We start from the raw sequence: 17,557 nt of genomic DNA on the forward strand, positions 1-17,557 counted from the left end.
GCCTCCCATTAGATTTCTGATTGGGATGACCTGGGTCTAATCAAGTAATTCTTGTGAACACAGGTAAATAAGTAAAGTAAATCTAAAGGGAAATTAAAAAAAAAAAAAACATTTTTAGATAGAAAGGTGGAAGATTAGCACCCCTGCCCATTTATTGCAGTATGTCTGCTAGAGACATTTTATTTGTCCAGCTGACTATTGTCAATAAGTTAACCGGTAACTGGGTATCATGTGATTGGTATGATTGGTCATCGCAATTGCATAATACAAATGTAAACAACCTGTCATGAACAGATTGCTTACTGTTGTAATCTGTGATTGGCTCAAAGGAATCACATGGTACCTGGCTACCTGTATCGTGTGATTAGCTTAGCCAGTCACAGATCACAATCAAAAGCAAGCTGCTCCCAAATGGGAAACCCATTCATGACAGCTAAGGCTATTGCTTATACACTGATCATCACTGCATAAGCAATAACAGTGTAAAAAATAATCCCTGATCACCCCCCCCCCCCCCCCCCCCCCCAGAGTAGTACAGTGTCACTATAGTGACAATTAACTACTCTGATGACAGGATGTAAAAGAACGATTTTAAAAAAATAAGAAAATTGTTTAAAAAATTGAATACATTTTTTTTTTTTATCACAAAAAACTACAACTTCAAAAAACTTGCCATGCCTCTTCCAAAATGCCTCAGAATGTCTACTTTCAAAAAAAAGGGGTCATTTTGGTGGTAATTGTATTGTCCTGGTGGTTTAGGGCCTCGAGAAATGAGATGAGGCTGTCAGTAGATCAATTTTCAAATATATATTTATTCCATAATTTGTAGACACTATAACTTTACCACACCACAAACCATATATATACATATATATTTATTTAGATTTTTTTTTTTTTATCAAAGACATGTAGCACAATACATTTTGGCCTAAATCTATTAAGAAATTTGACTTAATTGGATATATTTTATAACAAAGTAGAAAATATTTTTTTCAACATTTCTTGAAGACTCCCTGCACCACCCAGCGCTGCTTCTGGGTTGAATGACGTCCAGTTTCATTCAACTCACTTCCTGTAAGCCCAGGCTGTTATTTTTGATGACACCCTCAGTCATCTTGACTGTCAGAACTGTTATGGAAAGAAATATACATATTTTATAATTTATTTTTTTTTTGGACTAGATTTATTACCAGGCCAAAGACATTGTCCTATTAACATTTAACCCGATTGCAAACAGGTCAAAGGACAGTGTCCGTTTAAAGCCTAGTACACACTAGCATTTTTTTTGGCGGTGCTATTGTGTTCTGACAAGGGGACGCCAGTGCCCATTTACATTACAGTGCGGAGGACTGACTCAATTAATATCCCGTCCCCCTTCCCCGGTCCGTGGAAAAATGAGATGCTCTAAAATGCCTGGGCTTATTTTTTGTCCTAGTCTGGGCCTGGTTTTCTGGTATCCCTACAACACCTAAAACCCTGAAAGACAAACTGACCAATATTTAAAAGGATTTCAAGGTCCCATCAATGTGGAGTGTGAAGACACCTCTTATGTGTGACCAGATGGACCAGAAAAAGAAATCCTTGTCTAGGGAGAAGTCCACTGCATTGTATTACTTGTGGTCCAAACAGTTAACATCCTGGTTATCCAGTGACTCACCATTGTCTCAGCTTTGAGAAAGACAAACACCGGACGAGACCCCTCTCACAGAAATAAACTGTAACAACCTTACTAGCTCAAATATTATATTTATATAAGTCAGTTCATAGACTCTATATTGAAAGTCAATTGTTAAGCCCTTATGACACTGCGTAATATATACTGTATGTATATATACAGTTGTGCTCATAAGTTTACATACAGTGGCAGAATTTATGATTTCTTGGCCATTTTTCAGAGAATATGAATGATAACCAGTGGTGGCTGGTGCTCAATTCTTTTTTTTTTGGGGGGGGGGGGGGGCGCAAACAAAGTGAAACATTTTGAAAAAAAACATCAATTGCAGCCTCACTGTGCCCATCAATTGCAGCCACTGTGCCCATCAATTGCAGCCACTGTGCCATCAAATGCAGCCACTGTGCCATCAAATGCAGCCACTGTGCCCCATCAAATGCAGCCACTATGCCCCATCAAATGCAGCCACTGTGCCATCAAATGCAGCCACTGTGCCCCATCAAATGCAGCCACTGTGCCCCATCAAATGCAGCCACTGTGCCCATCAAACGCAGCCACTGTGCCCATCAAACGCAGCCACTGTACCCATCAATTGCAGCCACTGTGCCTTCAATTGCAGTCACTGTGCCATCAAACACAGCCAGTGTGCCATCAAGCGCAGCCACTGTGCCCATCAATTGCAGCCACCGTGCCCATCAATTGCAGCCACTGTGCTTCATCAAATGCTGCCACTGTGCCCATAGTAAAATGTATGCATTTTAGGAGGGGAGGAGACGCATGGAGGACACAGATGAGGAGTACAAAGACAAGTGTGTCTTGCCTACTGTCAAGCATGGTGGTGGGAGTGTTTTGTTGCCAGCGGTTTAGACATTAATGGCTGTGTGTTGAGTTATTTTGAGGGGACAGCAAATTTACACTGTTATACAAGCTGTACACTCACTACTTTACATCGTAGCAAAGTGTAATTTCTTCAGTGTTGTCACATGAAAAGATATAATAAAATATTTTTAAAAATGTGAGGGGTTATATTGCTATTTATGCCTTCTTGCAAGCCAATGGGTTATACATTTTTTTTCCCGGACAAAATCACTAAGTATCATAGACATGTTTATAAGTATATGATTTTAAAATGTAACACAATGTTCCAGGGTATCTACAGTATGTTGATTGGATATAATTTAATTGCTGCTACTACCAGACTCTCCAAGGCATTCTACATATTTCAGAAAAACTGACATAATTGTAATCGAAGATTTCACATGTACTGGAGATGTACTATAGATAGCAATATGACAAAAAGCAAATAATCATAACTATGGCTGCCAGACCTTTGAAATAGTGTATGCTTTCTAGAATAAAATAACATTTAATTAGCATCCTATACCTGATCATTATATAAGATCCATTTCCAATTAAACTCAGGATGCTATCTGGTGGCCAAGTGAGTTAGTACATAAGCAAGCACAGGTTTGATAATTAAACAAAGCCACCAATGGGAACAAGGTTACACCTTCTGGGTGTGTATTATTTACAACTAGATAAAACAGCAAGGGCGGTAGACAGAGAATAATATAAGAAAAACTGTGCTATTACCTAAAGTTACCTAAGCTGCAACTCAAAATGTTATACAACACCAAACCAGAAATACAAAAGGGGGGGAGCTGCACTAAATTGATTGATATATGAGCCAATATTCCATACACTCAAAATGTAAACGGATATTATACCACAACAGGTGAAATTGTGATTAATAAAAATTAAAATAAAAAATTCTCTTAGTATGGGTACAAAGCACCAGTGTACCAATGGAAAACCTTCAGTGAAAAAAGACAGCAACATCTAAAGAATATAATAACACTATAAATGAAATAAATATTGACACCTAAATTATTTGTGACAGTGAAAAAATGCTGAACTACATCAAAAACTAAACAGCTAATTGTTGCTGAATGACAGAGCCAAGTGTGATAATAGTGACCATAAAAAATCCATCATATATCTAAATTTGAATCCAAAAATAATGTGAACATAGTCCGTGCAAGATAACTGGTGACTCTTCTATGGTGACATGAAATGGGACATCCCAAGGAAACGTGAAAGATAGGAAATGCCTCCACCACAGCAAATACTGCCGCATACCAGATCACGGTGGTCCCTTATTACAGGGGCCACACTGAGCAGATGGCTATTACCCCAGCCTGGGATCTCTGTGGCATACTCTGAACTCCTCAGCCTCAGGAGTGATGGTCCTCACACAGGTCAGATCAGGCACAATAATTGGATCCCCATAGAACAACAAAGGCTCACATAGTGTAAAACCTTCACATTTATTTCAAATAACATAAGACAAATGGACACTTACAGTTAAGCCGATAGGATATAGCATTAAAAAAATCGAGCCGGCCTCGAATAAAGCCTGTTGCTTCCGGGACTAAGCGTATTGCGGTGATGTCAGTGCGTCGCTCCTCCTTCCTACGCGTTTCATCATACAACAGGACGTCGTCACGGGGCACGGGCCGCGTCCTGACGCACCGCATTATATACACAAAAATAAATGACCAAGCCTCGTTCTGAGTCCCGGAAAATGCCGACGGGTGCCATCTTGGTTCAGGGAAAACACAACCAATGTGCATATTAAAATATCTACATGATAAGGGCAGATAAGAAATATACCCGTATACCACCAAGCAAACATAGAAGGCTAGGCATCCACATACTGCTAACGGGCACAAAAATGCATAAGAGCTACCTGCCAAAAAGCTATGCAGATAATTATGAGGGTATTAATGCAATCAACCTCAGATATAGTAATGCACTGCCGCACCAAGCTATGTCAGTGCTGCAAGCAATACCAATCATAGGCCACTGCAATGCAAACACCTGACAGACCTACACATAGGCTGCAAACAGTGCCAAAATCGCACCATTGGCCACAATCTGCACTTAAGCCGACATGAAACCCGTCAGCAACCTAAGTGTACAGACATACACAGTATGTGAACAAAAGTCTAAAAATCGGTCAAAGAGAGGTGGAAAATTCAATTTCCATTCCCCCTTAACCAAATTCTACTCCACGGCTACCCGGGACTCAGATCGAATGCACAAAAGTATATACACATATCAAAAATTACTATTAAATGAATTAACAAATAATTATACATATTGAAAAACATGCATAATACTAAAAATAATATAATAAAAATAAAAATATAAAAATGTTTGAGTTAATAAAAAACTTCTCTTACTATAATAATTGTCACTAAGAGTTATCAATAAAAGAACTGACATCAACATCTATATTTAAACCAAAAGGGATGTAGCATTTGATCTTATGCACCCATGACATCTCTAACCTAGAGATGCTTCTTACTAGGCAGCTACCCCTCCAATGGGGCCTTTATTTGTCGATGCTGAAAAAAATGGTGTTAGATGGATCCCTGTTATGTACAGTGAGATAGTGTTTCGACACTGAATGTTTCCTGAAGCCCTTGCGTATGTTGTTTATATACTCATTTAAGCGTACCTGTAATGGTCGCTTGGTCCGGCCTACATATTGCAGGCCGCACGGACATTGAAGCATATACACGACTCCAACAGTGGAGCAAATGATGAATGGCTCAATGGCAAAGCTCCTAGAAGTACAGGTTGAAGTAAAACCCCTGGTCCTTCTAGATCTACATCCATTTAATGAACAGACCTGACACTTTCTACATTGATAATAGCCAGTAAGTTCAGAAAAGAAAGTGGGTCTTATAATTAGATGGTTCAAAATATTGGGAGCCAATTTATCCTTCAAAGAAGGAGCGCCCCTAAATACCACCTGAGGTTTATCAGGCAAAATAAACTAAAGTACCCTATCGTTTTTAAGGATATGCCAGTGTTTATTCATTATGTGCTTAACACTAGAGTGTTGACAAGAAAAATTAGTAATTAATGGACTACGAAAGGTGTCATTCTCATGACCACCAGTTTTTTCCTTCAACAGATCATTTCTATCAACATTTTTAACCTGATCTTGAGTATTCATAAGAAACTCAAGGGCATATCCTTTAGCGACAAATCTTTGGGTAAGAACCTGTGCCTGAGTCAAAAAATCACTCTGTTCAGTGCAATTGTGTTTTAATCTCAAATATTGGCTCTTAGGCACAGATTTAAGCCAAGAGGCATGATGGCAACTATCATTCGGAATAAACTAATTTCTGTCAGTGGGTTTAAAATATGTGGATGTAACAAAACTATCTCCACTGACAGAAATCATAAGATCCAGAAAATGAATTTTTTTCTAGGCTGGCCTCATAATCAAGATGAATGCCCCTATTGTTGGTGTTAAGGGAGTGCATGAAATCTGAATGATCAGATTCACTGCCATCCCAAAGGAGGAGGATGTCGTCTATGTAACGGACCCACAAGGTGACCTCAGACCTTGGCTGGACATAGACGACATCCTCCTCCCATTTGGCCATGAATAGGTTTGCCAGAATGGGGGCATATTTAGCCCCCATAGCGACACCCCTATCTTGGCGATAGAAATGGCCATCAAACCAAAAAAAGTTGTGGGTAGCTGTGTACTCCAACAACAACATAATAAAATCAATCTGTTCCCTGAGGTAAATTGGAAGCCTTATTTAAGTAAAACGATACAGCATTTAAACCCTGTCCCGGCAGACAGAGAGGACACTCATGATCTGAATCACCTCATCTGGGCACTCACACATCATCTGAGGCACGGCCATCACCTGACACTTTACTGAATGTAGGACACACAGCGCCAGCCTAGCTAGTCGCCATTTTGGGAAAGATCAACTCTACTCATTAATTGTCTGGCAGCGACCATTTTAAGCAAATAGCCATTTTAAAAGGCTAACTATATTGTCCACACTTATTATTGTTTTTTTTTTGTGTGTGCAAGTATTTTATTCTAGTTGATTTGCTACCTCACCCGATATTCTAACACCTGGAAATTTGGTCATTTTATATGGTCGTATTGGCATAACTTTAGATGGACTTCAACCGGGAATCTGACTGCAGTGGTTTCATGGGTCAAGTTAGTGAGATTATTATCTGCCAAATTTTCTACATACAAGCTAGGAGATCTTTATTTGGGGAAATTAAATATTTTGACTTTTTAATTATAATCAAATTGTACTATCTCTGTCATCCTATTAATCAAACTGTTAGTGTGTTTGTATGTGACTTCTTGTAATAAATATTAATTTATTTTTGATAATCTGCAGTCTCTACTTACATCAATATTGTTGTGTACTTTTTTTAAAAAAGAATCCTGCTTGGCAAAATGAACTCAAAATAATTAATTGAGTTAAATTATTTATATAAATTATTTTTCTCTTGGAGGCACTGTGGTTCATCGATCGTTTAAAATGATCAATTTAGCTGAATACATTAATCGTTTAGGCATCCCCTGACATAACATGACACTTTACACTAAAGTGTGTTGGCATTCACAACTATATGGATTATTTTCAGCACCAGTACTGGCTCGTGGTTATTCTCCTGCTCTTGGCTTTGGCACCCAGCGTAATACATGCAGTTATTACTAGCAATAATTATTTAGGGAGTGTTGTGCTTCCTATCTGTCATAAAACTGTACTTCAGTATTTATTAGTAGTAAATATATGTTTTATTCACTTCTGTACAACAAGTAAAAATCAATAGTCATTACCGGCTGGGCATTTATCATATTGCCCTAACATTCCCTCATTACTTCATCCTCCCCAGGAGATGTATGATCATGTCGGCAGTTCAGTGAAGTTCTGCTGAGAAGAAATGAAGTGACTTACGGAACAGATTAGGAGTCTTGCGTATTGTCAGTGTGAAGCCATGGCCTGGCTTGTGAACTCTGAAGAAAATCATTGCCACATTCTGAGATGACCTTGTGATACTTTGCATGTTCCCATCTTCGCATATATCAATGTAGCGCTCACTGGTGGAGAGGGGGTGGTCCAATGAACTAGGAAACTTCTCTCCTTTAATGATCCAGCCATCAAAAACCTGACAGTATTATTCAGAAAGTATTATTATGGAGCAGAATCAGAATGGTATAAAAAAAAACAAGCAGACAAGAAAACTTTACCTAAAAATGTATATTTATTCAAGTTTCAATGTCTCACGATGTTTTAATTGATTTCAACATGAAAAAAAGAAATTTTAAGTATTTGGGCTGCAATGCCTAATATTTTTTAATAAAGAGGAAATAGGCCTGAACAGTGGAAGTTAGAGCCACATCAGTTATAAAAGCTAAATAAAAGTTTACTCTTAAAAAATAACTCTTAAAAAATAAGTTTAAATAAACTGACCACTGGCAAAACAGCTGAAAATAATATAGATTGTGAGGTATACCTGCAAGGTTATCTTTTTGATATTGCTATACAATCTTAATGTAAAGTCATTGATGTCAGTTTACTTGGCTTGTGATGTGAACTGAATCACCACACCATTGCTAAAAGGTCCAGTAAGGGTCAGGGGGATGATCAAGAAAACAGCAAATGTGTTTTGGGGGTCTAAAATCACCAGGGCCCAAGATAAAAAACAATGTATACAGACTAGATGTTTACTGGACCATTAATTGCATTTTTTCCAGTGTGGATGTCTGCACAGATCTCATCAGCAGCTGGTATGGAACTTTTTTCTCAGTACCACACTGCATTGTCTTAAAAGTGTCAAGTCAAACAAGTCAAAATAGAGTGCACAAAGAACTTCAAAACCACAAGCTTACATCCCCAGAACTTCTTCCCATCTCCATATCCCTAATAATTTCCCAAATATAGACTTCAGGTACATGTTAAATCTCTGCTTACGTACTTACATACAATAGGTAAACAGATTGGTTAGGCTGCAATATAAGAGGGAGAGACAAGGCAGATTTTATCCTGAAACAAACGTTAGAGTATATTATCTAAGAGATAATAGCCAAAAATATTGTTCAGTGGCTGAACAATCTGCAAACAGTTTGGTTAGCCCACCATATAATAGGGAGGGAGAATGGTGATTTTATCTTGAAATAGAAATTACATTATATTATGTGTGAGACAGTAGCCACATGAGGCAAGTTTTATCTCAAAATAAAAATAATAATGTATTTATAGAGACACAAATCTTTTTCAGTGGCTGGACAGTATGTGAGCAGCTTTGTTAGGCTGCAATATAACAGGTATATAAGAGGAGACAATTCAGATTTTATCTTGAACTAAACATTAAAGCTGAACTCCAGGCAAAAACTTTCCTTGTTGCTGATTTCCTACCTCACTGACAAAAACAAAGAAATTGTATTTTCAGAGAACACAGATTTGGTGTCCCAGAAAACCTTTGAACCAACCCACAAGCTGAGTAAAAGTGTAGTAAAAGCAGTTATAAAACCACAGAAGTATGACAATATCTGCAACATTGGATACGTCTACAAACAGAATAGGAAAAAAAAATCAACCTAAAAATATTTCAAAAGGTACTATTTATATTGCAAGCCCCTAAAGTCACTGATTTTTTATTCATAAACACTACCTAAGGGAACATCTATGATTTAGTGGTTATGAGGCTCCTTCATGCATCTTGTTCCTTATAAAGTTCTGATATGCTTTTAATGCTTCATCTGGCTGAACTATGACCTGCAGCTGAATGAGGCCCTGTAATTATTCAGTTATTCATGGCCTTTGTGGAAACTAGAGAGACAATGGCAGAAGATTTTTTTAATCAGCATAATCATTTTTATAAAGTATACTTTTATATTAAATATGCTTTTCTGCACCAAAAATATAGATTTACCACTAAGTAAGTCTACCTGAAAGGAGAACTTGATTAAAATTGGAAGGCAGGACTTAGAAACCAACAGAAATAATGCTCTGCTCAGGAGTATTGTATAAGATAACATAAAAAGAGCAGGGGTCAGGAGTATGTAACATACAGCATGCATAAGTCAGGAGTATGAAATGAACAGAGTTTAGTGCTCAGGAGTATTTAAGCACGGTGTAGGGGTCAGGAGTAACTAATGTACAGCAAGCAGGAGGCAGGAATATGTAACATGCAGAGTGTAGAGGTCAGGCGTATGTAATGTACAGAATGCAGGAATCAGGAATATGTGACACACAGAGTACAGGGATTGTAATGTACAAAGTACAGCGGTCAGAAGTATGAAACATATAAAGCACATACATATCAGCATACAGAGTACAGATGTCTGGAGTATGTAATATATAGAGTGCAGCAACCACAATTATGCAACATTCAGCACAGTGTACAGAGTATGGTAGTTATGGGTATGTAACATTGAGCTCAGCATACAAAACAAGGGGGTCAGGAGAAAGTAACTTACGCTGTATATTATATATTCCTGACCATTGGTGCTCAGTGGTTCCTCCCGTCAACCCCTACATCACTAGAGGGGTAGCAGGAGTAGAAATGTCTGTATCTGAAGAAACGTAAAGTGTTACTAAACCCAGGACCCTGCATTCACTATATCTGGTCTCCCACAGTACACAGAACATGGAAATTCAATTATTTTAGTAAATATAAACTGCTAAATACCTTTTCTCATCAGCAGTTTATAGCAGTCTCGTAACTTCTATCAGTGTCCAGCCGAGCACGGGTTAAAGCTTGTAGAAGGAGTTTTCATTCTCCTCAGATTGTCCTATGAGGCTGCATTACCCTTGACTTTCTGTCTGAAAGTGCTGATTAGCCCTGTGCTGATCACATGCACCCTCCCCCCCAAAAAAAAGAAAAAATCTCTAGCAATACACACCAAACTGAACATGTGCAGAGTGCCTCCAAGGCTCTGTACTATCAGAGGATGGATTGGGGACAGTAAAGGAAGGGGGTGATCAGAGAAGACAGGATCAAACATGCTTTTTACACAATGCGCAGGGTTAACCCCTTAGGTTCCACAGTAAGTATGACAAGCATGCTTTACTGCATATACAGACTGATTTTACTGTTGTGGGTTCAGTAACACTTTAAGCCACCGATTCCTCTTTAGAGAAGCTGTGTGGATGCCAGGAGGGGTGGTTATTCACTTTGTTCTTTATAGGGAGTAAATATAGTTGGTTTTAGTTGGGCGAGCACCAGGCATCAAGCTACAGACACCTGAGTGCTCATGCTGTATGTAATCAGCCATAATTGAAATAAATGGGGTTGTGGATGTTGAGAGTTTTGGAGCATTGAGCTACAAAACGCTCAGATGGGAATGGGGTCTAACACTTACAGAATAAGAGCACATTGAAAGTTCAAGGAGTATCAAAAAAGCATAGAGCACATTTTCCACCAGTTCTAAACACATTTTCCACCAATTCAGAAGGCAAGGATAAAAGAGGTACGGAGAAATTATCTACACCTTTAAGCCACCAACAAGAGGTTATTTTTTTGGGTGGTTAAACCCCTCCACATTATATCAATCTCTTACAATAGTACAAAAGTTTTAAATATATAAAATAAGCACACAACATAACAAAAATACTTTAGCAATAAAGCTGTATTAGGCATATACATACAATTTAAACAATATGTACAAATATCCAAGTATGTCATATCACATCAAGGATAATACAGCATAAGTATTTGCTCGACTGTTAATTCCAACCAACAAAAATATATGCATGTGCAGTATAAAGGTTCAATGAGCACCACTTAAGTCATATAGCAGTTGATGTTTAGAAATACACACACAAATTGAGTACCCAAAATGGAATAATGGGAAGGATAGCTGAGCCAGACCCTGGTGAAAAGAAAGGAAAAGGAGAAAACCACAACTTTTCCATGGTATAAGAACCCCCTTTCTCAAACACCTCATGCCTAAAAACTGACCTGGAAACCATCAACTCTGTTCATAGCAATACACCATTCCAATGACCTGTACACACGATAGGATTTTCTGACAACAAAACCGTGGATTTTCTTCCGATGGATGTTGGCTCAAACTTGTCTTGCATACACACGGTCACACAATTTTGTCTGAAATTCCGAACGTTAAGAACGCGGTGACGTACAACACGTACGACAAGCCGAGAAAAATGAAGTTCAATAGCCAGTGCGACTCTTCTGCTTGAATCCGAGCATGCGTGGACTTTTGTGCGTCGCAATTGTGTAATTGTGGAAATTGTGGAATTTCGGGAAAATTTGAAAACCTGCTCTCAAACATTTGTTGGCGGAAATTCCGACAACAAATGTTCTATGGAGCATACACACGGTCGGACTTTCCGACAACAAGCTCACATCTAACATTTGTTGTCGGAAAATCCTATTGTGCGTACAGGGCATTAGACTAAATACTGACATATTGCTCATGTGGGAGAAATAACATATCAGTAGTATTTCTACTAATATCCTATTGAGATAAAGGCTGGAAGATGCTGCTCTATTGAACTGGCAGCTAACGTGTGAGCATTGCTGAGGGGATTAGTAGCTAAAGTAAGTAAAATGTATGGAAGGAGTTATTCTGCAACACATTAGATAAATGATAATCTCTTTCAATACATACACATGCCCCAAGCTTCTTCTATAAGAGTATACCATATAAATGCCTGATCTCCACAAATGCTCTTTTCAGTTTACACATGAAACTGGCATAGCAGCACAAACCAAATATTCCCTTAAAGTTTTTCTCATAAGTTAGCATCTGTCTAGTGCCAGGCTGTGATAAACTTCCATCACTGGATTTCAAGGTAAGCAGTAACTTTATTGTATTGTGTTAACAAAACAGAAATGTATAGGAGTGAGTGAATCTTTTACATGTTCACCATCCACCAGTACTGAAGGATCTCCCTTGATCTCTGGCAGAGGCAGCAGTGATGGTCGTAGTGATCATGATAAGACATATGCGATCCATGCATTGGGGTTGATTTACTAATGGAGTAGATCACATTCACTTTGCAAAATCATTCTTTAATTTCCTCAGTAAATATGGTAAGGCCATGTTTACTTTGAATACCCAACCGTGTGCAAGGAAAAAAAAAATATTTTTGCTTGCAGATGAACAGATGGCATAAGTGAAACAGCTTTACCTTACTCATTAGCTAAGTGAATACTGTCTATTCTCTAATAAAACATCTGTTTGTCTCTGCTCAAGATCTCCTGTACCCCTCCTGCAGCTGGCTGGTAGTTAAACCCCAGTCCACCTTTTTATTTTGCTGCTTCAGCTTGAGCAATGTTTCTTTTTTTAAATAAAAAAGATGGAGTTGGGCTTTAAATTACACAATTCACTTACAAAACCACCTGCTGGTGAAACCTGGTACTGTGTCACAAGTTTTTAGATTCAGTAGTCTTCAGTGAGAACAACTGAAACATTTATTGAACTACAGTTCAGTACAATAAGATAAAAGTTTCCTGGCAAACTGGATTCCCTACTATGCCTATTTAATCAAAAATACTGCATGAATAGGCATTGAAAATCAATCAAAATATGTATCCAAGTTAAGACATTTTAACAAATAGTACCCTGTAGGTGCATATATTTTACTGTTTTGTATCTCTCCTTTCAGAATTTAAGTTACAGCAATAAATGTTATGCCTTGTTCAAACAGTATAGCCTAGCCATTTTGATTGACACAGAGTACCTAAATCTGTGTTAATCTAAGCACAAACTGTAGAATTGAAAGCGATAATAGACAATAACCATCTTACCTTTAGTATGTCTCCCCCAAGGCAATCTATATTTACAAAATTGTATTCAATGGTGATAAACTCCTCTGGGTCCCCAATGAGAAACAGAGCACAGTGCAACTGAGGTTGTTCTGCTTTAAATGTGAACTGTCCATCTATACTTAACATGTCAATGCACCCTGGTGGGAAGGAAAGATAGATACTATTATTTTTAATAGCAACACCCTAACACCATGTACAGTTCAACAAATGTTAATCACTTATTGTGCCTTATATGTTTCATAAAATTACACATGGTACAGATTCTTAGATCTTTTATATACAGATCATTTTTTTGTAAAACTGCTGTATTTAACTCATCAAAGCTCTAGGCATTGCACTGATGTACATAGGCAATAACTCATTTCAATTTAAAGGTGAAGATATAAAAATAAATAGAAAAAAGGGAGGAATAAGAGTAATTCAAGAAGGAGAAAACATGGGAAGATAGAAAGAGAAAAAGAAAGAAAAGAAAGAGCAAGAAAGAAAGTAGAGAGAGAAAGAAAGAGAGAGCGAGAAAGAGATTGAGAGAGAGAAAAACGAAAGAGAGAGAGAAGGAGAGAAAGGAGAGAGAGAGAAAGAAAGAGAGAAAGAGAGAAAGGAGAGAGAGAGAGAGAGAGAGAGAGAGAAAGAGAGAGAAAGAGACAGCGAGAAAGAGAGATAAAGAGAAAAGAAAGAGAAAGAAAAAGAAAGAAAGAAAGAAAGAAAGAAAGAAAGAAAGAAAGAAAGAAAGAAGAGAGCGAGGAAAAGAAAAGAGAGATAAGGAAAAAAGAAAGAAATCCAGTTTGATAACAATTCATAATAGTTATCTATAACATTTGCTGTTTTCTTCTTCTTATTTTTGGTAATGAAGTTCCAATGTATTACTAGTTAAATTACAGTTTAAATAACTGTAAATTCTGCTCATTGTGCTCAGATGTCATAATCTTCTGATTTGCAATTCATATTTTTGCTGAACGATTTGCATTAGATGTTTTTGTCATCTGTGCAACAGGACAAAAATTTGTGATTTTTTTTTTAAATACAATGGTAAAAATACAGAATAACAAAAAATTATACTGTAAAACTGAGCAATGCACATCAGCACTGTCCTGTGATATCCAAATATATACTTACTGAGTGACCTTCTATAAATCTGTTCTTGAGATAATTCCCTTTTAAAATCTGTGTTCAAAACAACCAGGGCATCTTCTGTCGCATCTCTTACCTATAATAGAAAAAAAAAACTATTAAATACAAATTAATCAATACTTTACAAGATTTTTGTTCCAGATATACTTATTGGATTTGTAGTGCATTACAAAGTTTTCTCTAGGAAATCCCAGCACTACGTCAGCAGACAGGTGCAAGGGATAAAGGGAGGATGAGCTCACCTGTATGTACCTGCACTGTCCCCGGAGGCTTGCTAGGAAGAGCAGCAGAACATGCCAGTGAATCCTATGAGCCAGAGACATGCTGCACATCCACTCTTGCTCTCCTGCTCTTTGTGTATGCTTCAATCCCTTCTTGTCTGTGTTGATATTAGGAGGAGCTAAAGGGGTTTCTTTGGCAGACCCCTTTATATAGAAAATTGAAGGGGAAGGAACCTGGTCCTCTGACTGATAGCAGCACAGTAGCCATGGGATACCTTGTCGGAAAAAAAAAAAATGATTTTATGTATTTGGCAACGGGCAAGAACACCAAATCCTACCAAAATCACGTATTATAATTGAGAACCACAATTTAAAAACCTGATGTTTCTGGAAATGTCATGTTAAGAAAATATCACCTGCCTTAGATGCATCTAAATGACAATACCAAAAATACTTTTTTTTTTTTTAAATAAAACCATGCAAGCTGCATTAACCCCTATGAAAAAGTAGGAATCATTATAGAACAATGATGTGACCTATCTGTGCCTGCATAAAGCCTGACAAAGATGATATGGAAGAAGTTTCATACTGTATTGTGCTAGGGAAATATGCTCCAAATACATTACATCAGTTGTTGTAGACCTGATAAGTCAAATGGATGTGAAAATAAAAATAAAAATGCATTTGCATGTAAGTTACTGACATACTCCTTAAAGGAAACCTGTCATGAAAGAAATGTGGGAACTGCGATTGCTGACCTTAAAAAAAAAAAAAAAAAATTGTCTGCCTGACACACTGACCCTGTGACATTAATACATTTTGATTCATGACCCGGAACACCATTACAGTCCTCAATTGACTTCACCTGCTGCTAGCGTTATAACCTGAGATGGTAATTAGCATTTTAGAAGGAGGTGAATTTGGGAGAGGAGAATTTAGAGCCTATGCATTTCTTTTATGACAGGTGCCCTTCAATATATTATATTATGAAAATACATCATTTACCGTACTTTTTTTACGTTTATTTTTTTAAAATGCACTAAAGTTTGGTAAAGCATGTCTAATCCCAGAAACAATGAGGCAAGATAATTGCTGCTTCCAATTCCTTAGATGTGGCGGCTGTGTTCAGTTTCTTTTCTCAGGTTTTTTGCTTTATTTTTATTGGGTGATTTTGCCAGTAACATACTTCCTGTCCTAGGGTGACTACACTTACTCAATGTACTATATTCAGTGGCGGCCGGTCCACAAGGGGCGCAGGGGCGCCGCCCCCCCAGCCCGCAGCACTGGCCCAAAGCTTGCACCATCTGTGTGACCGTGCACTGTGTGGGGCATCGGACCAATAGGTTTCTACCAGGTCTGTCACACATTCTCAGTACCAGGCCGCTGTGAGCGGCTGGGGTATCATGTGATTGCTATGACCAAGCATAGCGATCATGATTACATGTAAGCAAAGTAAGGTGGAGGAGGTCCTCCGAGTTGCATTGTGGGAGAGGGTATTTATGGGACAGACGCCATGTTTTAGGGTTCGTTTCGTTCCACCTGCTGGCCCTCCCGGCCGACAGGTATGTGCTAGGAGTACTACCTCGTGGTCCTCCGTCCGGGAGGCCCACGTAGCTGCAGCGTGTGGGTGGGCCCAGAAGCCTGTCTGGGGCCTACCACAGCAGCAGAGGAATGGTGGAATGGTCCTGGGCTGTCTGTCCTAGAGGGAAGAAGCTGGACAACTGAGAAGATCCCAGGGGAGGACCCGTCATGGAAGGATCATGCAGAGTGCTGGTCTGGAGAGGGGCCTGGTGACTCATTTGGTGGACGCATCGTAAAGTAATCTTACCGCATAGTACTGCCGGGTCGGCTTAAAGGTCCTAGTGCTGTGTTTGCGGTTCTTCTTATACCATTATATCCTGTGGCAGAGGATCGTACGGGTATTGTTCCAATCAAGTCTGTGGCAGAGACTTTTGTTCGTGCTGCGTACTGGCTGCTAGGTTAGTGAGAGAAACCTATCCAGGTGGGCAAAGATTCAACTCTAAAGAGATAGTACATTCATCTACAAGTTCTAAATTCCTAATGCTACACCAAGAAAAGGTATTTGAACTTCCCTGCAACTCTCCTTCTGCTTCTTTCCTGCTACTTCCTTCAACTTATGTTTATTAAAGCATTGGAAAAGATACCCAAGTGTCTGATGCCTACATCGTATGGTGATAAACTCCATAGCCTAGACCTGATTCTGGTGAAATAGGGGTAGCGAAGGTGATGGTAACAGCCCGCAATAAACCAGCAGCTCCACCGAGAGTTAATGCTACACATGTAACCGTAAATATTACTGTTATAAGCAACAACAGTGTAAAAACAATTTTAAAAATCCCTAATCAACACCCCGGAGTAGTATAGTGTCACTAAACTACTCTGATGAGAGCATGTAAAAAAAAAAAAAAAAAAATCTCAAAAAAAGTTTAAAAAATGTATTGAGAATTATTTAAACATTTTTTTAACATACTGTCACCAGTCTGTATCCCTGATCACCGCCACACCAATCATATGATGACGCTGTACTGCACTGGTGACAGTATGTAAAAAAAACATTTTGTGAAAAAAAAAAAAAGAATTTTATTTAATTTCTCCATTTAAAAAGGGGGAGAGGGTAAAATCTTCTGGAGGTCAAGTGGTTAATTTTTGTTTTTAGATTTAGGTACACTTTAAAATTATTGTTAGGAAGTGGTGTCTTATACTCTGTCCACAGTGCTGATCCTGCATAAGATTAAACTTTAAAAGTTATTTTTAGAATTTTTTTTTTAGAATTGTATACATTTGCAAAGATCTCCCAAGTCTGCATTTGGAGCTGATTATTACAGATACAGGTGGTCCCCGAATTACATACATCGGACTTACGTACGACTGA

At 38.3% G+C, this 17,557-nt stretch overlaps 1 protein-coding gene across 1 annotated transcript in view; it reads right to left on the bottom strand.

The window, feature by feature from the left end:
• CRHBP (corticotropin releasing hormone binding protein) overlaps nucleotides 1–14,867 on the bottom strand; it is a 32,000-nt gene extending 17,133 nt beyond the window's left edge. The window contains exons 1-4 of the mRNA XM_073623974.1: nucleotides 14,686–14,867; nucleotides 14,429–14,519; nucleotides 13,295–13,452; nucleotides 7,471–7,681 (exon numbers count right to left, since the gene is read on the bottom strand). Coding sequence (XP_073480075.1) covers nucleotides 7,471–7,681; nucleotides 13,295–13,452; nucleotides 14,429–14,519; nucleotides 14,686–14,775 — 550 coding nt within the window. The 5' untranslated portion in view covers nucleotides 14,776–14,867. The remainder of the gene's footprint in view (nucleotides 1–7,470; nucleotides 7,682–13,294; nucleotides 13,453–14,428; nucleotides 14,520–14,685) is intronic.
• Between the last annotated feature and the right edge of the window lie 2,690 nt (nucleotides 14,868–17,557).

Source organism: Aquarana catesbeiana, linkage group LG01, assembly GCF_042186555.1.
Source record: "Aquarana catesbeiana isolate 2022-GZ linkage group LG01, ASM4218655v1, whole genome shotgun sequence".
NCBI classification, from domain to species: Eukaryota; Metazoa; Chordata; class Amphibia; order Anura; family Ranidae; genus Aquarana; species Aquarana catesbeiana.